Genomic DNA, 20,838 nt, shown 5'->3' with positions numbered 1-20,838 from the left:
TAATCATGAAACCGAGCTGCTGCTGCTTCGGCTCCTGCTGCTGCCAAGGAACAGTTCTGCTCCAAAACGCATTCGTAAATATAATAACCAATAATAAATAATAACACAATTTTAGTAATACACCATACGGTAGAATTCTTTTCTTCAAAACATAAAATATGGGGATTCAAAATGGGGGAGTTTCTGCTTATAGGTAGTTATAAGAAGTAGAATTTGCCTGTGAGAAAACTGCCTTTATGAACATACAGGAATTAAACAAGGAACAACCCTTTTTTAATGAAAAGATCTGAGGATCTAAACCCCATACTCTGGTCTCATCTGAACATGTGACCATCTTCCTTTCAGCCTCAAACAACGTTAATGAATATCAGCCATTCGTACATAAAAAGCTCCTCCTGTACAAAGATCTAGAGATACCAAAGCTCACCCATGCTTACATTAATACAAAATAGTCATATTCTGAGTTTTACCAGGCAGAGGTTCTTCTCCAGTCCCAAGTTGCCTCAAAAAAGGAAAAACTGAAAAAAAACAGAAAAACTGCAGCATAAAACCTGCAGAAAAACTACAGCCTTTTTGATTCATCCCTCAATAAATATAAGCCATTTTGCTGAACCCAGAAATAATTGCAATCCCTCAAAATTCCCTCTGGAGGCTGAAGGACAGCTCGTCGATACCCGGCTATATGCTATTTGCTATTAAGTTGTTTGTTACTCGAGTCTGTCTCCAGAAAGACATACAGTGTAGAAACTAATGACATTTTCCAAGCCTATTTTGTACTGCTTCTAAACGGCATTTTTATGCTTTTGGACTGCTGCATCTTCACCCAGTACACCCATAAGACCTCGTTTATTTTCTCACATGCAAATAAATCTTTTGTCATGACGTCTCAGAAATACTTCAAAACTTCCTATTTGCTACAAGCTGTAGTGCTACATGTTTAAAAATTCCAGCAGTTACTCTCTGCTACGGGTTTCCTTCAGATGGCAAACGAGCCCGAATAAACTGCTGTTTTCCAGAAACTCTGTGGTTGTTGATGTTCAGATCAATCAGATCAAAACCTTCGTGTTTTCAACCACATAACCCATTAACACTCTTATGCCAGAACTTGATTCAGAAGAAACAGAAGCCTTTAGTATACATACATGAGGTGGTACCTAAAAGTTTGGCGACTATCTCTGGAAGTTTTCTTTCAAAGCGTGTCAAGCGCCTTCTGAGATTCATGCGGGCGAGCTGGATCTTGATCTTCATGAAGAGGGGGAATTCCACAGGAGCCAAATCTGGTGAGTAGTGTGGGTGCGGATGTGAGATAATGAGGATTGTTGAGCTCGTTCCTGATCTTTTGACGTCTTCCAGTGATGTTCTTCTGCTCTTGAAGCACGACTCGTCGCAGCGTCGCCGTATGTCAAAGGTACGTCACGTCAAATGTCTCTGTGGCAGATTTTTCTAACTTGCTGTCCGTGATGACGCAGACATGGAAACGCACGTGGGTCAGAATATTACCAGTTACACCAATAATCTCCAAACTTTTTACAGCCCAGTAAAAACCCTTTTATCATATATTCCAGGTGATGTTCCTTCTGATCAGTAACCTGGAGCCTTAACCAATGAGCCGTCGACAGCGATAAGTTTAAACCCCCAGCTGATTGAGCCATGCTTGGGTGACTCTTGATTTATTTCACAGTATGATGTTGGATCTAAAAAATTCTCCATCCATAACCAAAACACAAGCACAAGTGAGGGTTGGAACATTTAATTAAAAAACATTCGTCCTTTGTTTGTTTGCCGATTTAGCCATAGCATTAGCCGTGTGATTAGAGCCCCTCTCCTGCTGAAAGGCCTTCTAAACTTTTACTTGCAGGTGGTACTTTGCTCCATCTGTTCTCCCTTCATTTTTAACCTGGGTCCTGAAAAAGCATCACCAGAGCATGATATTCCCACCACAATATTTCACCGGTTTCTCCTCAGCCTGTGGTTTCATTTAATTCAGCTTCCAAACAGTCCTCAATTACACAGAGCTCTTGAAATGGCTGCCTGGGGCACCTTCACTCCACTCTAAACCACACCGCTCTTTAACTCCTTCAGAACGTCCCATAGCAGCCTTTTGCTCTGCTCTGGGTGTTATGCAGTTTCCACTTCCTTATTGTCCACCACCTTAAAAATTCTTTCTCTTCTTTCTTTAAAAGCTCTCTAGACTCAATGTTTTTTTTTTTTAGAATGAACGATGCTTTCAGTGACAGCTCAACCGAGGTGAGGTTTGCTCAGCTGTTTTTATATTCCACAAGAGAACGACAATTATTAGCCAATTATGTCCTCATTAAGACAGAACAGCTTTGATCTGGGAGGCTGAATAATTATGCAAGCAGCATTTTTTATTTCCTTTGAAATACTAGTCAAGCAATGTCATTCTGAATTAGAAAATTCACCGTTAGAGAAGACCAACATGAACACGGATTTGATGGTGAATAACAGAGGTGGCAAAAGTACACACATCCTTTACTTAAGTAGAAGTACAGATCCTCATGTTTTAAAATACTCGGGTAAAAGTTGAAGTACTGATTATACTTTTTTACTCAAGTGAAAGTAAAGAAGTCTTGGCTCTGACGTGTACTTAAGTAAAAAGTAGTTATTACTTCTACCTGTTTTAGCTGTTAACTGGACCTCACATCATGATAGATAGATAGATAGATAGATAGATAGATAGATAGATAGATAGATAGATAGATAGATAGATAGATAGATAGATAGATAGATAGATAGATAGATAGATAGATAGATAGATAGATAGATAGATAGATAGATAGATAGATAGATAGATGTGATAGCCTAGTGGGTTAATGTCAGGGTCCCCATGAGGATGAGTTTGAGACTTTGATTCCTGCTCGAGCTGGTGGTTGCTGTGTTGGTAAATAAAACTTCTGGACCTTGCCCACTCTTAAAACATTTCAATTCTGTGTTGGATTCATTTCTTGATTTCCTGCTCTTTAATAAAAGATAACCCCACCAAAAAAAAAAAAAAAAAAAAAAAGCACTTCTGTGGTAGCTTAGTGGGTTAAGGCTTGTGCCTGAACATGGTCCTTAACAGTGTTGGGCAGTAACGCGTTACCGGTAACGTGTTACTTTTTACAGTAGCTAATACTGTAACGCGTTTCTTTTAAAAATAAAGTAACTTCGTTAGCATTAGCGTATGGTGCGTTACCCGCTACTTTATTAAATGAATTAATTTCAGCTGAAGTGTAGCCTACAGTCTAACCTGCTTACAGAAGAGACGCATTGTAGGATTGGTGGATTACCCTCTGTATACAGGAAGAAGACGCACTGTGGGCGTGTCTCCGTTTATTCAGGTCTGTGCGGCAGTAATGGCGAGTCGAGGCGAGAGCAAGACGAGTTTCTCAAAGTGGAAATATGATCATTATTTCACTTTATTTGAGCATAAAGACAAAAACTTTTAAGTCAAATGTAATGTGTCTTTCTGGTTCGAAGCTCGTATCTACTGCGATAAACACCAACCTCCAGGAACTCCATGCTAGAAGCTAGAAGCTAACCCGGTGTTCTACATTGTTTATAGTTTTCATATTTCAGCTGTGAAAGGAACATTTTTAAGAGCTCAACACAACAGCAGAAGCCACTTTAGTGTTTGATTGTGAATATATTATTCAGCGTGTTTTGTTATTTATTTCAGAAATCCTTGTGATATATTCAGTTTGTGTTGGTCTTACTTTAATAAAATAGTGTTTAAAAATGACTTTGTGTTTGAGTCAGTTTTGTGTTTGTATGGACCATAACACATAAAAGGGGATTAATGGGAACATTAAAAAAGGTTCTTTAAAAAAGTAACTAAAAAGTTACTTTTAACAGTAATGCATTACTTTTTGGTGTAAGTAATCAACAAAGTAACTAAGTTACTTTTTGAATAAAGTAACGAGTAACTGTAACTAGTTACTATTTTTTAGTAACGAGCACAACACTGGTCCTTAATATAGTCCACGCTGGTGATAAAGTTTCAAAGCCAGTCCTACACGCCTTCTTTCTTACTGCGCTGCCATGAAACAAAGTATGAACCCTACAAAAAAGCACACATGCTTTTCAGCAGTGGTCGCTCAGTGGGTTGAGGCTGGTGTCTCATCTAAACATGCTTCCCAATCTGATCTCTTCCATGGTTCAGTGGGTTAAAGTCCTAGACTTAACACTCGACACACACTCATTACTCATCTCAGCCCATTCCACCATCATTTATTTATTATTTATTAATCTACCGTACTACACTGTTTACATGCTGTTTTTTGCACTTTTACTGTTTCTTATTACACTATACTGTTATTATACTATACTGTTATTATACTATACTGTTATTACACTATACTGTTATTACACTATACTGTTATTATACTATACTGTTATTACACTATACTGTTATTATACTATACTGTTATTACACTATACTGTTATTATACTATACTGTTATTATACTATACTGTTATTACACTATACTGTTATTATACTATACTGTTATTACACTATACTGTTATTACACTATACTGTTATTATACTATACTGTTATTATACTATACTGTTATTATACTATACTGTTATTACACTATACTGTTATTATATTATACTGTTTACATGCTGTTTTCTGCACCTCCTGACTGCTGCTGTTTTTTTGCACTACATTGTGTCTGTTTATATTCAGTCCCGGGTATAGTTTTTACACTTCTCCTCATACAGTACTGTATATTCAGAGTATACAGTAGGCTTACTAGTTGGCGCTATCTCAGGTTTTGTGTCTTGTCTTGTGTTGTCTTGTGTTTTCTGTCTGCACTGTCTGTCTGTATTGTTTTTTGTCTGCACTGTTTGCACTAGGTTGCACTCGATGCACTTTATGTAGCTTGTTGTTGTTTAGTGTAGCACCAGGGTTCTGGAGGAACGTTGTCTCGTTTTTACTGTGTACTGTGTACCACTGTGTATAGTAGAAATGACAATAAAAGCCTCTTGACTTGACTTGACTTAATATTAAGGATCAGGGTTTGAATCCTGCTTTCTGCCTGCTAGTTGCGATGTAGGTTATGTTCCTGCTTCCTAAATCTTTCTTTAGCTTTATGTTCTTGTGTTGATGGTTTAAAGGTAGATAGACCTGCTCTAAACAAACTTCCTGGCCTGTCTTCTCTGATGGTTCAGTGGGTTAAATCAGGTGTCTTGCTTTTGGTGGGGTTCAGGGTTCGAATCCTGCTTTCTGCCTGCCAGTCACGATCAGGATTCACTTCCTCTATTTTTCTTTAGCGATATATTCTTGTTTTTAATGGGTTGAAAAAAAAGATAGACCTGCTCTAAACAAGCTTCCGAGCCTGTCCTCACCGATGGTTCAATGGGTTAACGTTGGTATCTCGCTGGTGGTGGGGATCAGGGTTTGAATCCTGCTTTCTTCCTGCTATTTACAATGTGGGTTCAACTTGTGCTACTTACATGTGTATTCGCTTCCTACATCTTTCTTTAGCGTTAAATTCTTGTGTTGATGGTTTGAAAGGAAAGATTGACCTGCTCTAATCAAGCTTCCCGTCCAGTTTTTTTCTGATGGCTTAGTGGGTTAAGGCTGGTACTTTGCTAATATTGGTGATCAGGGTTCAAACCTGGCTTTCTGTCTGCTAGTCATGGGGTAGGTTAAATTCCTGATACCTACATCTTCATATTCTTGTTTTGATGGGTCAAAAAGAAAGATAGACCTGCTCTAAACAAGCTTTCCAACTTGTCCTTCCTGATGGTTCAGTGGGTTAATGCTGGTGCCTCGCTAATGGTGTGAAGCGGGGTCAAATCATGCTTTGTCCCTGCTAGTCACGATATGGGTTTGCTTCCTACATCTGTCTTTAGCATTATATTCTTGTGTTGATGGTTTGAAAGAAAAGATAGACCTGCTCTAAACAATCGTCACAGCCGGTCCTTCCCGATGGTTCAGTGGGTTAAGACTGGTATTTTGCTTTTGGTTGAGTTCAGGGTTCAAATCCTGTTTTCTGTGTCTTTGTCTGGTCTGAATTTCTTGTTTTAAAGCATGAAACGAAGGATAAACCCCCAAAAAAGAAGGTTGCAAGAAGCTGATTTTTAGGACCTTTTTTGGTTCTTTTTTAAAACTTTTTAAAGGATAGCTAAGGGGTAGGAATTGAACCGGGTGAGTCAGATAGCAGAGACCGCATTACTAACCACTACACTACCACAGGGGTGGCAAACAAGCCTTTGCTTATTGGACTCTTGGCTTTTCTATAGTTAGGAGCCCAGTGTTTTCTCTTAGATCATGATGTTAGAGGGTCAAAACTTCTCCTTCCTGTACATTCTCTCAGTAACTCGAAGTCTATGAGAAGTGACTCAGGTACAAGAACCACATCACCTGCACCACTGATATACCATGATTTACCAGCAACCAATTTTAATGACCTTTTATTGTTCTGTTTTTAAAAACTTCTTATAATGTTCAATATGAAACTAGAGGTAAGAATCAAACCAGGAAAGTCTTTCATCATAGATCGCTAATGGCATTACTTCAAAACTCAAAACTTTGTTAGATGTAAATAAGCAGGAAAGACAGAGACAAAGACAAAGAGACACAGACACAGCTTTAGAAAGAGTGAGAAACAAATAGAGAGACAGCAAGAGAGAGACATATACAGTGAGACAGAGACATTTACTAAAAGAGACACAGAGACAATTACACAGAGAAAATAGAGAGACAAAGATAGCGAGATATAGCCACTTCCTGTTGGAAGTGTTTATCCCGAGCGACTCTTAATGATCTCATTTACTAAATGAGCAGTAGTGAGTTAAGTGCTTGCTCATGTGCCCAAAACTGGCAGCTTGGAGGTGTTAAACATGTATCATATTTACAGCATGTGATATGTATGGAAGCATATGTACAGTGATTAAATATAAAGGCTGTATCAGTGCAGAGACGTGTGGACATCATTAACAGCCTTTGCTATGTTTTCACACGGAGAAACTGCACCTCTTCAAGTCAAGTCAGGAAGCTTATATATATAAAATTATAGACATTTTACAGATTTGAATGATGTATTGTTTTTATCTGTACGATCAATAAAGACAGTAATTTAAGTTTGTGTCGCCATTATGAGGGAAAACCCCACAAAACGCCACCCAGAGGGTAAATTGTGTAAAACATGGCAGATTTGGTGTTTGATTTGAGACTTGGCGCATAAATAAAACAAAAGTTTACTGATTAAAAATATTTTATCTGGAGTTTATTTATTTATTTTATATCTAAGTAAAGAAAGGACGTCTTGGATAAATAAATTTTTTGCCAAAGGTTTAAATTTCGCCTCTTTTTTATTTAGTTATTTATTTATGTATTTACATTTTTATAAAAATGGTGAAACAGAAATGCGTGCTGAATTGATCGCGCCTGTGGGAATGGTGAACAGCCATCTTAGGATGGTTCAGGCGTACTGACAAATACGGCATGCTGTTATACAAAACTTACCTTTTATAGGTTATACAACCACTGATCTTTTAGAGTGGAGAACTCTACCATACGGTGGTACAATAAAACACCAAATGTTTCAGTTGACCTGTTCTACGAGGACTGTTTCGTATGACACACCGACAATGGCAGCGATGGTTTGGATCGTTCACCAACGATCATCATGAGCGATTTGCCGGACGGTTTTCGGGGGCTGAGCTTATCGAAGGTCTTTTTGATCTCTCATCGTCTTCCAGTGATGTTCTTGCACTCTTGGCAGATTCGCCCAGTTTCACGCAAAATTTCACGTTTGTTCTTTGTTCTTACTTGCTGTTCGTGATAAAATCGCACAAGTGGTCGGAACAGCACCAGATCCCGATGTACACAGAACAATGTCTTTTGGCACATTGACTTATGAAGATCGGTGCTCCCTGTGACTCCGCGTGGTATCTGTTGGTATGTAACTAGTCTCGTAACTTTCTGATACCACCTCGTACAAGAAAGTGTTTAGACCTTCTTATGCCATTCGGAATCCATAAAATTCAATTATGTGCTGTTTTATTTCTGAGACATTAAAAGGAATCATCAGCAATGTTGGAGTGAAACAGTAGTGACAATTCAAATAAGCTTCTGAGGAACTTTTGAGTGATGAGAGCTAACAAGAGACACGAACATGAACAACTAAAAAATAGGTGTAAGGTGCTAAAACATTGCTAAGAGAAGAGAGATTGAATATCCACACCTTCCACTTGAGTAGATTGACACGTCTCCTGTTGGAAAGTAAGTAGAAGAGACAGAATACCGAGGGCAGGAGCTTTCAGGACATCCTGCTGATCATGAAAGCGGTGATAAAAGACTTGAAGTATAATGCTAATTTATCACCGTTACAGCAGATGTACATCAGAAATGCAATCAGCTAATAGCAAGAGCCATTTTACACAAACAACAGAGGACAACACAGACGAAAGCTGTCTACTCTGAAGTCTCGGTCTCTCTCTGGACAGATCAAGAAGAAGGCTTTTTGTCTCTCTTGGTGAAGATTATTATTAAAGAAGAACAAATGTTGTTTTTTTTCACAATAGATGTCTTACTATAGCGATGCCCAGTAGATATCAATTCTAGTGACAGCTCCTTTGTTTCTGTACACTTCTCTATTTATGCCTCCGGTTTCATCAGAAAAGAACCTTCAGCTTCTCCTTCCCTTTTTACAAATAGCACAAAAGGGAAGAACATGTTAGGAACTGTAAATGAAGCAGGTCTGTAATACACATCAGCCAAAACATTTTGGTTGCACACAAACTGTTTAATTCAAATGAAAAGATTAATCAAAGCAAATCAATTAAAGAGCCAGAACCAGAAATAACAAGACAGAGAGAAACTGGAACGCAAGAGAAGCAATAACATGTGGACAAGCAGAATCTGGAAATAACCCATATCCCAAAAACATCTTTACAAGATATGTGGAGTGAATGAAGCCCTCGGTGTCCTCCTGAGATGAAGTCGACCCTGACTTATAGGCAGTCATTAAAAATAAGTGAAAGTGTAAAAGGGGTTGTGTGTGTCGCCACTTTGTTTAACAATTGCAACGTTTATACAAAAGCAATGTTGAGTGTGACCTGCATGTTCTCTCTGAATCACTTCTCAAGGACACTGCTGCCGATAGAAAAAGCGTAAGTGCACATGAATGCAGAAAGGAATGTAAAAACTATTATATTAGATTCAGAAGATCAGAATGCTGAAACGGTCGCACCATCTATCTGAACATTATCTCCTCCAGATATAGAGAAGATTCTGAGCTGGTGTGTGTGTGTGCAGTAAAGCATATGTACATGGATGTGGAGATTTCTGGTAAATGGCGTGTTTCCTTTATATAATTCATATCTATGTTTGATAGGAAGTAAGACGTGAAGCTTCACATACCTCTTTGTATAGAAATATTGCAGGATTCAACCTGAGCAAAGTGATGCTCTGGATCGTTCTTACTGTAGCGTACACATCTTTGGTAGATGAACAGAAATGCAAAATGACTGTAGGATGCAGATTTAGATCCCTAATAAACAAGTCTGAGGTGACGAGAACATCATCGAGTCACAGCAAACATTACGACATGTGCTGCAATCTTCTGAAATAATGTCACGCACCAGACCACTGGCCTCCACAAAACACACTGTCTTCTTGATTTCTTGGGGCCTTTTGCACCGCTCTAATTACTGATTATGGAAAATGAGTGGTGAGACAAGACATGCTAAATTACATCAGACGATGGTTCGCTGCTCACCAACTCTTATCAGGAAGGGAATAAAACATGACAGGGTGTGTGCTGTGGCAGCAAAGGAATCCACAGTAAAAAAAATATTCATTATTCAGGGATAATTTTTTTATTTAACCTCCCATAGAGTTTTATTCCTCTTCCACACCTGCGATTAGAATTAGTAAGATGACTAATTGCTGTGGAAGGAGTCGGAACTCAGAGCTCTTCTCTGAGCAGACGCACTCGCAGGGTGGATCAAATCAAATATACGATTAACAAATATTAAAATAAATAATACAGTTATTCTCCTCAATATTTAGAACGATAACAGAAGCTTTGGATTTGTATTTGTCGATTTATTTGAGCTAGTTATCATATAAATACTATTAAAATACCAATTCCAGCTCACTACAGGCTAGCAAGTTAGCAACGTAGCCAGAAATCTAATATTTCTACATATTTCTATGAGATTTATCCTCTACTTCTCATCCTTCATTCACATATTCCATCAACCTCCTCCCCCTAATTACATATTTATACGATTTTCTCTTTTCCCAAAACCCAGATTATAAACATCTCTTGTTTTGTTTGCTTGTGATGTGTGTGTTACTGTTTTAATCAAAAGTTTTTTTTTTTACACCACTTCTACTAAAGATTTACTTATTTTGTTTATGTATAGTTTATACTACAGTATAAGTGTAACGCTTGGAGAAAAACTGAAGGTTATATTCTGCCGTTTATGTTTTAAAGAACTAAAGCATCTTTACATAAACTCTTATACCACCACTCCTGAGATTAATCACAATTCTACTCAAATTAATGCTAAATAAACGTACGAACGTCTATTGATTCCGCTGTTGCGATGCTGAGTAAAGTTTCCTCATATAAATTTCTCAACAAAAGCTTGCAATCTTGTTATTATTTTCTGTCTCTCTCCTTCAAAGTTACTGAGAAACCTGAAAGTCCTCTGTCCTGAAGCAGAAAACTCCAACCATCTGACCTTTGCAAAGCACTCGAGACTCTTTTCATAAAAATTTCGATTCAATCCGATTCATTTTTTCTTTATAAAGCACTTTTTACCAACGGACGCTGCAACAAAGCAGCTTTACAGAAACCCTTATATAGATTTAGATCCCTAATGAGCTAGCCAGAGGCTACAACGCTGTGGAAAAACTCACTTGTAGCTGAGATAACATGAGGAAAAAACCTTGAGAGGTTTAAAAAGTGATCTTCTTCTGCATGACACCAGATAGTGAGATTATGAGTTATTACTGTTGCGTGAACGTATTCGATGAGGTCACGCAATACTGCGTAGTGTATGATGACGACTTTGGAGCATTGAATCTGCTGCATTGGAATGAAGCTTGAGAGAGATCCGGGAAAGGATTATGTCGATGTCGAAATCGGCCGTTTATACTCCGTGTAAATAAAGATGGAATGCAATTATAACGAGAGATTTCTGCACAAAAAACGCATGAAATGTTTAACGTTTGTTGTTTATTTGTTTGTACAGCTTCGTCGTACCCACTGACTGAGTTTAGATGTATGAGGCTAATGTTCTGAATGTTTAAGTTCCTTCTGCCCAGGTGGTAGTGTGAGAAATGTTGCTGCTGTTGCCAGAATTTAGCTTATGTGTTGCACTTATGGGTTCTGATAATTAGATCAGCGACTCAGGAATCGCATCTGAGAAATTGAGGGGTGGGGAAAAGAGGGGGGGGGGGGTAGTGGTGATGTGGGGGGCAGTAAGTGACTGGCGAACCAAATCAATAAACCCCGTGAAAAAAAGAGTTATAGCAAAAATAGCATTTTACAGGTGTGTGTGTGTGTGTGTGTGTGTGTGTGTGTGTGTGTGTGTGTGTGTGTGTGTGTGAGAGAGAGAGAGAGAGAGAGAGAGAGAGAGAGAGAGAGAGAGAGAGAGAGAGAGAGTACTGTAAATTGAATCTGAACCTGAAATCCACAGTTCATATAATGGACCATTTTTTAGTAACAATCATTCCTCCATTTATGAATCTCTCAAAATTGCTGTCAATTTGATTCCTTTCAGGCATTCAGGAGTGTGTGTGTGTGTGTGTGTGTGTGTGTGTGTGTGTGTGTGTGTGTGTGTGTGTGTGTGTGTGTGTGTGTGTGTGTGTGTGTGTGTGTGATTATTCACACCTGTTCCCTGTCACCCATTTGTACTGTATATGTATTTAAGTCTCACTCTGTATCTTACAGGTTACTGTTACTTTGTTACTCAGGTTACTGTTACTCTGTATCTTTGTTACTCTGTATCTTTGTTACTCTGTTACTCTGTAACTTTGTTGCTTCGTTACTTGGGTTACAGTTACTTTGTTACTATTTCTAGTAGTTATTACTATTTCTGATCAGGTCATCCAGCATCATTTTATTTATTATTCAACATCATTTCAGATTTGATGGATCAGGACCTTTAAATACAGTAAAATTGTACTTTCGGTTTCCCTTCTCTGGAACTAAGACACACAAAAATTGCTCCAGAAAGACATTGCCCCCATGTGAACAAAGAGATCTCCATAATGTCACGGTCAGAACTCAAGTGTCTTGACGGAGCCTTGACCAACTCACCTACAGTGAAGATATCTGAAAAAAAAAAAGTGTGGAACACTGGATGAAGCCCAGACCAGGCGTTTCACTAGAATGTCTAATGGAAATCATTGTAAGAAGATTATTATTAGTGTAATTGGGTGAAATAAATAGGGGGTGTTTAATAAACACATATGAAGGTCAGGTGTTTATAAACGTTTGGATATAGAGTGTATTTTGAGCATCAATCCAGCAGAAAGTCATGTTAGATGTAGTGTTCATTTATTCAGATAATAAAGATCACGATTAAAAACAGTAAAGCAGTTGATATGGATACGCTTTCAATTGCTCCCAATGCTGCTTCCATTTGGACCAATCAAGGACAAGTGCAGGTTTTAAAAGAAAACACATGGTAAATTGTTCTGTTTGCCTGACGCTTTTGTTCAAAGTGACTTTTAATGGAGGCAGTACACAACTGGAGCAGTTGGGGATTAAAGGATTTGCTTAAAGGACACAGCAGTGGCAGCTTGACAGCAGCCCAAAGCCTTAACCACAGTTTCTCATGCTTCACCTTGGAGGGTGGTTTCAAAAAGATTTATAATCAGTGACCCAAAATACAGCATATGTGTTGATGGGAGGCCAAAATTCTGAGAAAGAAACCTACTTTTTTATCTGTGTATACGGGGAGAAGAAGCCTGGTTGATAACTAAACTTCAGTTCTATCAGCTAAGCACATGACCCAACCTCTCATGGATCACAAACACACAAAAGTATTGGGGCTCTCTCATTAGGAATAAAATTAAAATTAGAAGGAACACATTTATAAATGCATTGATGCGACTTGATATGACTGCGTTATCTCTATAAAGCTGTTTCGAGACAATGTCTATTGTTAAATGAGCCCTACAAATAACTATAAATTAAACTGGTCGTACACCTTGACTGAATAAAATCTGGCCTGGATGATAATAAAAAATAAAAGTCATGCCCAAAAAAAAAGTTCGGAACCCGACTCTGAATACGTGGAACTTTTACTCCCTTAACTTTATCGTATTTTAATTGACTTACCTTAAGTCGCAGACGCTGCAACTCTGAATAAGACCCTGTGTAATTTGCGCCTTTAATGATTTCCGGTGACTTCAAAGGTTACATCGATAAAGTTTTCCTCCTTCAATATAGGAGCCGAGTTAATTGCACTATTAATGCATATTGAGTCCTTGGGTTTTACGATTATACTCGATGTTTCTTAAAAAACAGAGAGACCAGGAGCTCAGCAGCTCCTTTTATTATACTTCAACATTAAACATGCCGACCTCAGTCTCATTCAAATGAGCGAGAGCCATGAGAGTTTAATGAGCATATGTTAACATGCCATTATGCCTTTTGTTGTTTTTTTATAATTATTATTCTCACTCCTTTCCTTTTTTTTAATCAGCATTATTATGGTTTAATTTGCATTTCTGGCTCAATGAAAGTCGTAAGTGTGTGGAAATCACAGGAATATATCATCAGATGACACAGTGTGGACTGTGTTTGATATTTAAGTATATTTAGAACACAACAAAAAGAGCAGAACTCGAGAATCTGAGTGGCATTATTCTGCAAACACAACATCTCACCCTGCCTTCAATCCCCTGCATGAAGCTCCTCATAAAATAAACACACATACTATATACTCTCTGAGCCTCTCATATAAAAAGCAATTTCTTGTTCTCTTGCTTTTATTGTGCTTGAAATTTCACCAAAACACATTTTCTTGAACACTTAAAGTGATGCTGCTGAAGATGTAGGATTTCTATAATAAAAATATCTACATCACCAATCAAAGTTTGGACCCGTCAAATTAAACAGATACATTATTCATAATTCAAATATTGGCTTTTGTTCAAATACATTGTGGACAAACATTTCAAACAACTGTTTTTGAATTGAAACACCGACTGAACCCCAGACCTCACATCGTCAAGATGATCCCACAGCCAAGCTCCAAAATGTAGTGGAAAGCCTTCTCAGAACCTCAAACTATAGTAATAATGGTGGTGGATTGTGGACAATCTTTGGGAGAATTAATTGAATTCATTAGGTAGCTAATTGTGTTAATTGGATAAAAAGGCTGGGGAAAGGATTGTAAAGCTAAATGTTCTCTCTCTATTAATTTCCAGAACACCGAACACCATCAAATAAAGAGGCTTGTATCCGAGCCTGATAACTGTTACACCTATTGTTTCACTCTAAGCACACTTAGCAGTAAAAGTGAATACAGACGTGGGAACATCTCTGTCTCTGTACTATTTCTTTCCTCCCTGCAGTTCCACCTCATTCACATGACAGCAGTATCTCACTGAAGATCAATACTATCGAGCCAGGAGCACCCAGTGCACTAAGCTATTGTCTCATTTGGTATCTCATTAGAAGCTTTCAAGGAATTGAACACACAAGAATGTGTTAGTGGTCAGCTTTTAAGATCTGGTGAGCATCTCTGCATGCTCTTTTGACCAAACCAAGAACCTTTACAGAGGAAAAAAAAGCCCCAGGAACAAAAAAAACCACTTGAAATGTAAACACAAATAATACACAGAGAAGAGGAGTGACTATCTGCCAGCTTATCTTCTCTGCCTCGTCTAATGATTGCAGGTTCCTGGAGGTCTTGTATAAAGCCAGACAATAGGCCTTGACAAAAAGAGAGGACACCAATCAAGCAGTGTGAAAGTGTGTTTGTGTGTGTGGGTGTTCGGATCCCCAAAAGGCTCATAAGGACCAAGTTCAAGTATCGCACTTTTTTTGCGCCTCAGCAGAATAGGTGGAAATGTAATCAGCACGGGTTCCTGCTGAGCTCCTGAGACTGGAGGGAAACCGGCTGAAGAGCAAACAACTGTCATGGAGCAAAGGACAAGCTTCTTTTGACTCAGAGAATAAACAGTGAATCCTACTAACAATAAATACAACAAAGGAAACTGCTGACTCGCTGAAACACTCGTCTTTACATTCAAACGAGGTTTTTGTTTCTCTTATATGGTTCAGATAGTGAACATAAGCTTACATTCAGACTGCAGACACACTGATGATGATGGCATACCGTAATTTCCGGACTATTAAGCGCACCCATATATAAGCCGCACCCACTAAATTTGACAAATATTTTTATTTTTAACGTAAACAGGTGAAATATGTTGCGATTCCTTTAGGAGCATAGCGGTATTTTGGGAATAGCATTCCACTGCATTTTCCCGGTATTACTGCATGTGTGGAGACCGAGGATTATGTCATTATTTTCTGATGCTTATTTCTAAGTTTCTTTGACTAACCCTTAACGCTGTTGCCAAGAAAAATAAAAAAGCACGAGTTTTGGAAACCTGTCTGTGCTTATATGATTTCTGTTGTAACTGGAGTTAGTGAGCTCTCCCTTCACCCAGTCTGGTGAAGGGAGAGCTCACGTTACAACGGCTTGTATCTAAACTGTCTTCCTCCTTCCTTTCACAACTATTTCTCTCGGGAGTTTATCTTTTAGCATCGTCGTGCGTTAAAAAAAAAAAAAATTTTCTCCTGATGCCGTGCAGCTCAGAACACAGGTGAGGTGCGTTTTTTCGTTTCCGTTCGGAAATTTCATTGGTCTAATGTTATGGGGTTCAGTTTTTTGGCTTGAAGTTTGTGAAACCGGGAAAAATCCAGGAAAAATTCATAAATCGCGGGGTTCAAAACGTGGGAAAAAAGTAGCGGCTTATAGTCTGAAAAATACGGTAATCGTCCAGAACTCTCCCATAATAGGAACTAATTCAGGAGTAATCTTTTTATAGTAGAGCAGCCAATTGATTCAAATATTTAATCATGATTAATCGAATAATCATCAATCGATTGGAACTTTTGCTATGTTTCCACACAGACGGTTTTATTTGCCGGATTTGTGCATTATGGCGGATTTTGGTGCATCAGTAAAACAAAAGTTTAGTGATTTAAGTTTATTTATTTTTTATATCACATTTTATATGAGTAAAGAAAGGACATTGGGAATAAACATGTGTTGTGTTGAAGGTTTTAATTTCGCCTCTTTTGTTTTTATTTATTGATTATTTTTAATAAAATGGTCAAACACAAATGCACGCTGCATTAATCGCACGTTAATAAAATTAGTGCCGTTAAAATTAAGTCGAGTTGAAGCATTATTAATGTGTTTATTTTGACAAACCAGGAATAATCAATTATCTAAACAGATATTAAAGTTCACTCCCTTATTTTGCACCATGGCACATATTTGGCACCTGGGCAACATCCAGCCCTGTTCCTGAAGCTGGAGCATCAGATGCCCCACACAGAGAGAAGCATTGTGGAAACAGGTGGCAAGACTGAAAGAGGCTCATTCTCTAGAACTCACCCCATGTGAGGTCAGAGGGCACTGAGGGCCAGCTGGAGGTTCGCACCAACTGCCAGTCAAAGTCATCCTCCTGTTCTTGTCCGTACTCGCACAGGTCGGTGTTCGAATCCTCCTCAAACGTGCAACCTGCTTCACAAAGAAAATAATATACGTTACAAATACAGTGCAGGCTACAACACTATTATAAATAATATGCAGCATGGTGCGTTTATCCCTAATAAAGAGCATCCAAACACGTCTCAGAAACAGGTGTTTTATTCTTTATGCTCTGATTGTTTTAACAAAAATAACATTTCAATTGGACAGATTGCTCTGCTCAAAGATTAAACAGGTGAAATAAATATGCTGAACATAAGAAAAATTCATTTCAGTTCATGTCATATTACATCCATCACCAGACGACCATGAGAGTCGGTGTTTAATTCACTACAAATACATAACAGAACAGAGGCTAGAGGTGTGCATTGGACTGATTTTTTTCTCTATTTGGTGCCCAGTGCTGTAGAAACTTCAATCAATCCCAGTGATTTCTACAGTTATTGTCGTATGTCCTCACTGTTAGAAAGAGAACAAAGAGCAAACGCTTGACATCCGTCTGACATACGGCGACGCTGCAGAGTTGTTTGTGGTGTTTTGAGCGGCATGTGCGCTTCAAGAGCAGAAAAATATCACCGGAAGATGACGAGAGATCAGGAAGACCTTAAACGAAGCTCAACTGTTTGGCAACTCGTGCATGATGATTGTTGGAGAACAATCCACACGGCCTCTCGACACGAGCTCTGTAGTGCTGTGCAAGGAGATTACTTAGAAGGTGATAGTTTGGAAATGTAGACAAATAAAGTACTTTTTTGTAAACAGAGCTCATGTCCAAACCTTTTGACACCACCTCGTAATTATTTCGACCACAGCAATACTGCGTATGAATGAGGAACTGCAATTTAATGCTGCTCAAGCATCTCACAACATCCAGTACACTTCATGAGGCTTGTTCCTGCAGGTCAAACTCTGTCTGCATTCCAGAGACAATTCCAGTGGTTATCTTGTTGGGTTCTTTGGAACAATAATATTGTTAAATGGGAATTATTCCGTTATTTGTGCTCCAACTTAATGATAACTGATAAACTGAGTCAAGATAGTCATAGTGATCATGATCTTTCCATGTACAAAACAACCTCTGTGACTTCAAAGAACATTTATAATTGGTCATAGACAATTATTCTGGTCATGATGCAGAACAGCTCCTCACTGCCCTGTTTTGGACCATTGTCACCATTTTTCAGAAATGAAACCACTTCTTTTAGCTGCTTCTGTTGTCTCCCTCACCACATCCATAAACATCCTACTTGGAATTCCTCCATCCCCAGCATTCTTTTCCTGATATACCTCATGTCCTCAAACCATCTCAATCACAGTGTCTCCAAAAAATCCTTTTCTCTAATAAACTCATTTCCAATCCTGTCCATCCTCATCACTCCCGATGGAAATTTCAGCATCCTCATCTTTGCCTCCTGTCTTTCTGGCAAAGCCACTACATCTAAACCATACAACATTACAGGCCTCACCACAGTCTTTCCCTTTCACTCTTGCAGACAATCTGTCACAAATCCACTCTTCTCCACCAAAGAACTTAAACTTATCCACCTTCACTCCACTTCACTGCCCGCCATCTTATTCGCCCACATGTCCACATGTACTTACTCCTACTGACTTTTCTTCTCCTTCTCTCCAGCGTGTACCTCCACCACTAAAGGTTCTTTTTAACCTGCTTCAAAAATGATCAAGCAGCACATTCAAATGGAATGAGTAGACGACACCCTCAGGCAACCACAGTGGAAAAAATCATGATCCCACTTGCCGTCCAGTCACTAAAGTGCCCCCAAGTTTTCTCTTCTAACTTCTAACAGGATCCATAAGTAACAAACTTGTCCATAAAAGACGAGGATAAGACCTGTTCGAAAGAAGGTAGAAATAAATCCCGCAGCTCAAGTCCACTGAAAAAACCTCAGCAAGAGGTGCACGAGCTCTGGAGGCTTTTCTTACAAAACCATTCAGTCGGGAATGCGGCCCCACTGGACACTTAGTCACCATGGACACCTCTGTCTTGGCTCAGGGCATTTTCATGACCCAGAAGCCCAGAAGACATTTGGGGCCCCAGTGTGAGAGTCAACCAGCTGGAAGTCTACCCCTAAAATTCTTCTCACTTACTGTAAGACACCACCACATGCTGAAACATACAAACAACGAATTCCTGTACACAGATTATCCAGGCTCATTTAGTTTAGACGAATGAGACTTGTTTAATAGACGATCTCACAGAAGAATCTGAGATGATATTTCTTACCGAGGTTCTGAAAATACGAAGCAAACCCACTCATTCAGAAACTTGGCAGGGAATCTTAACAGCAGGAATCACAAGCTTGGCAGGTAAGACGGAGTGATCTGAAGATATTAAATACAACCACGTTTAAATTATTTAATTTGATGAAAAAGTAAAACATTTGAAGGTAAAGGATTTAATTAATAATTCAGGATCAATGAAATATCAGCTGATAAGTAATGAAAAGGACACGAGGTCACAAGTTTCCATGCATCCACAGATTGCAAAGTATTTTATTTACATTATTATTATAATTATCTCCAGATCGAGCAGGAGGTAGAGATTTCCTACGTGCATTTCAATCGCTTACTGAAATCAATAAAACTCCTGAGCCCTAGCTGAAGGGTTGAAGTTGTTCTTTCAAACAGAAGACAGGGAAAGTAATTGTAAGACACGCTACACCAGAGTGCTGCATTCACTGCTCTCAAACGACTCCATTTCACTACAAATGTCACGAGATCCGACAGAATGCAAAGCAAAAAAATACTAATATGGGCATCTGGAAGGCGTGCTGGACTAATCTGAACATGCTTTGTGCATTATGCATTATGTGGCTAAACCTTGTGTCATTTGAGGACATTTCAGGGTTTTTGAAGGACCTGAGATGAGAACGATGGTAAGTGGTTTGTGTTCCTGTGTCAGAACATTGTTTTAGTGTATTTACTGAACAGAACCTTAAAAAAATCAGATGCTAAAACCAGTTCCTGCCATCATACTGTATCTGTACTGTATCTAACATAACCTTCCAATAACCGATGATCTCCCAAATTACACTTATATTATTACAGTACTTGGCAGCTAAGGGCCTTGCTAAGGGCCTTATGCTCTGAATTCTAGCTGTATAAACAAATACAATTGAATATTATATCGTTGTATCCTGTCCTGTGTTATGTTGTTGCTCCATGCTTCTGGATAAACAATATTTTCTAGATTGGATGATAAGAAAAGCATGAATTTAGATATAAAGAACAAATACTGTATATACAGAGAGTGCTATAGAGCTTCGTACCCTATTGAACACCTTTGGAATGAATGTGAGCGCTGACTGCACCCCAGCCCTCCTCACCTTCTCACCTACATCAGGACCCCGACTTTATTCACTGGCTGAATGAATCTCCACAAAATCTAGTGGAACATCTTTTTCCGAAGAGTGGAGATCTTTATAACATCAGATTGGGACTTCTTGTGGAATGGGATGACAAAAGAGCACAGAATCGTATGGTCAGGTGTCCACAAACTTTTGCACTATGAACACTAATAGTGAGTGTGTAATCGTATAATTAGAAAAAGGATATAAATATATTCTTAGTGTAAGTACTCACAGCTCCCACACGGTTTAATTCTGCCCAGAGACAATGTTTAATTGTTCTACTTGTTCTAAAGCTCCTGCACACTTTTCACTGCCAGAGCGGAAAAATAAATATACAGTTTATATTTACACATTTATCTGCACTTTTCATTCCATTTGCACTACCGTACAAAATTGCTTTGAGTTTCTATCAATGAATAAATCAACACTGGTTTACTAGATTACAAACCTGAAATACTATAAGACTAAACTCAAAAACTAAAAAGAAAGACATCGGTCTTCACCTGTCCTTTAAAGAAGTTCAGACATCTAGGGGAAGTTCATTCCACCACCCCAGTGGCCCATATAGATAGGGGCAGGTGGTATCTTAGTGATTAAGGGATTAGACTTTGGATCTAAAGGTTGCAAGTTTAAATCCCAGTCACGCCAAGCTGCCACCACATCCCCGGGCCCCTGAACAAGGCCCTTAACCCGATAGCTGCTCAGTTTTATGAATAAGATAAATGTAAGTCACTCTGGATAAGGGCATCTAGCA

General features: G+C 38.7%; 1 protein-coding gene across 8 annotated transcripts in view; it reads right to left on the bottom strand.

Annotated features, from left to right (window-relative positions):
• ptprua (protein tyrosine phosphatase receptor type Ua) overlaps positions 1 to 20,838 on the bottom strand; it is a gene marked incomplete at its 3' end in the record, with an annotated part of 163,369 nt that overhangs the window by 101,271 nt on the left and 41,260 nt on the right. For 5 of the 8 annotated variants that reach the window (XM_083543212.1, XM_083543208.1, XM_083543210.1 and 2 more), the window contains one exon: positions 16,618 to 16,746. In XM_083543212.1, the coding sequence (XP_083399338.1) occupies positions 16,618 to 16,746 (129 nt within the window). The remainder of the gene's footprint in view (positions 1 to 16,617; positions 16,747 to 20,838) is intronic. The other 3 variants (XM_083543209.1, XM_083543211.1, XM_083543213.1) reach the window with 1 other exon arrangement.

The sequence above is a fragment of the Silurus aristotelis genome (genome assembly GCF_946808225.1).
Source record: "Silurus aristotelis genome assembly, chromosome: 6".
Classification (NCBI taxonomy): domain Eukaryota; kingdom Metazoa; phylum Chordata; class Actinopteri; order Siluriformes; family Siluridae; genus Silurus; species Silurus aristotelis.
The sequence above is the reverse complement of the archived record's forward strand: the minus strand, read 5'-3'. Positions and strand labels throughout refer to the sequence as shown.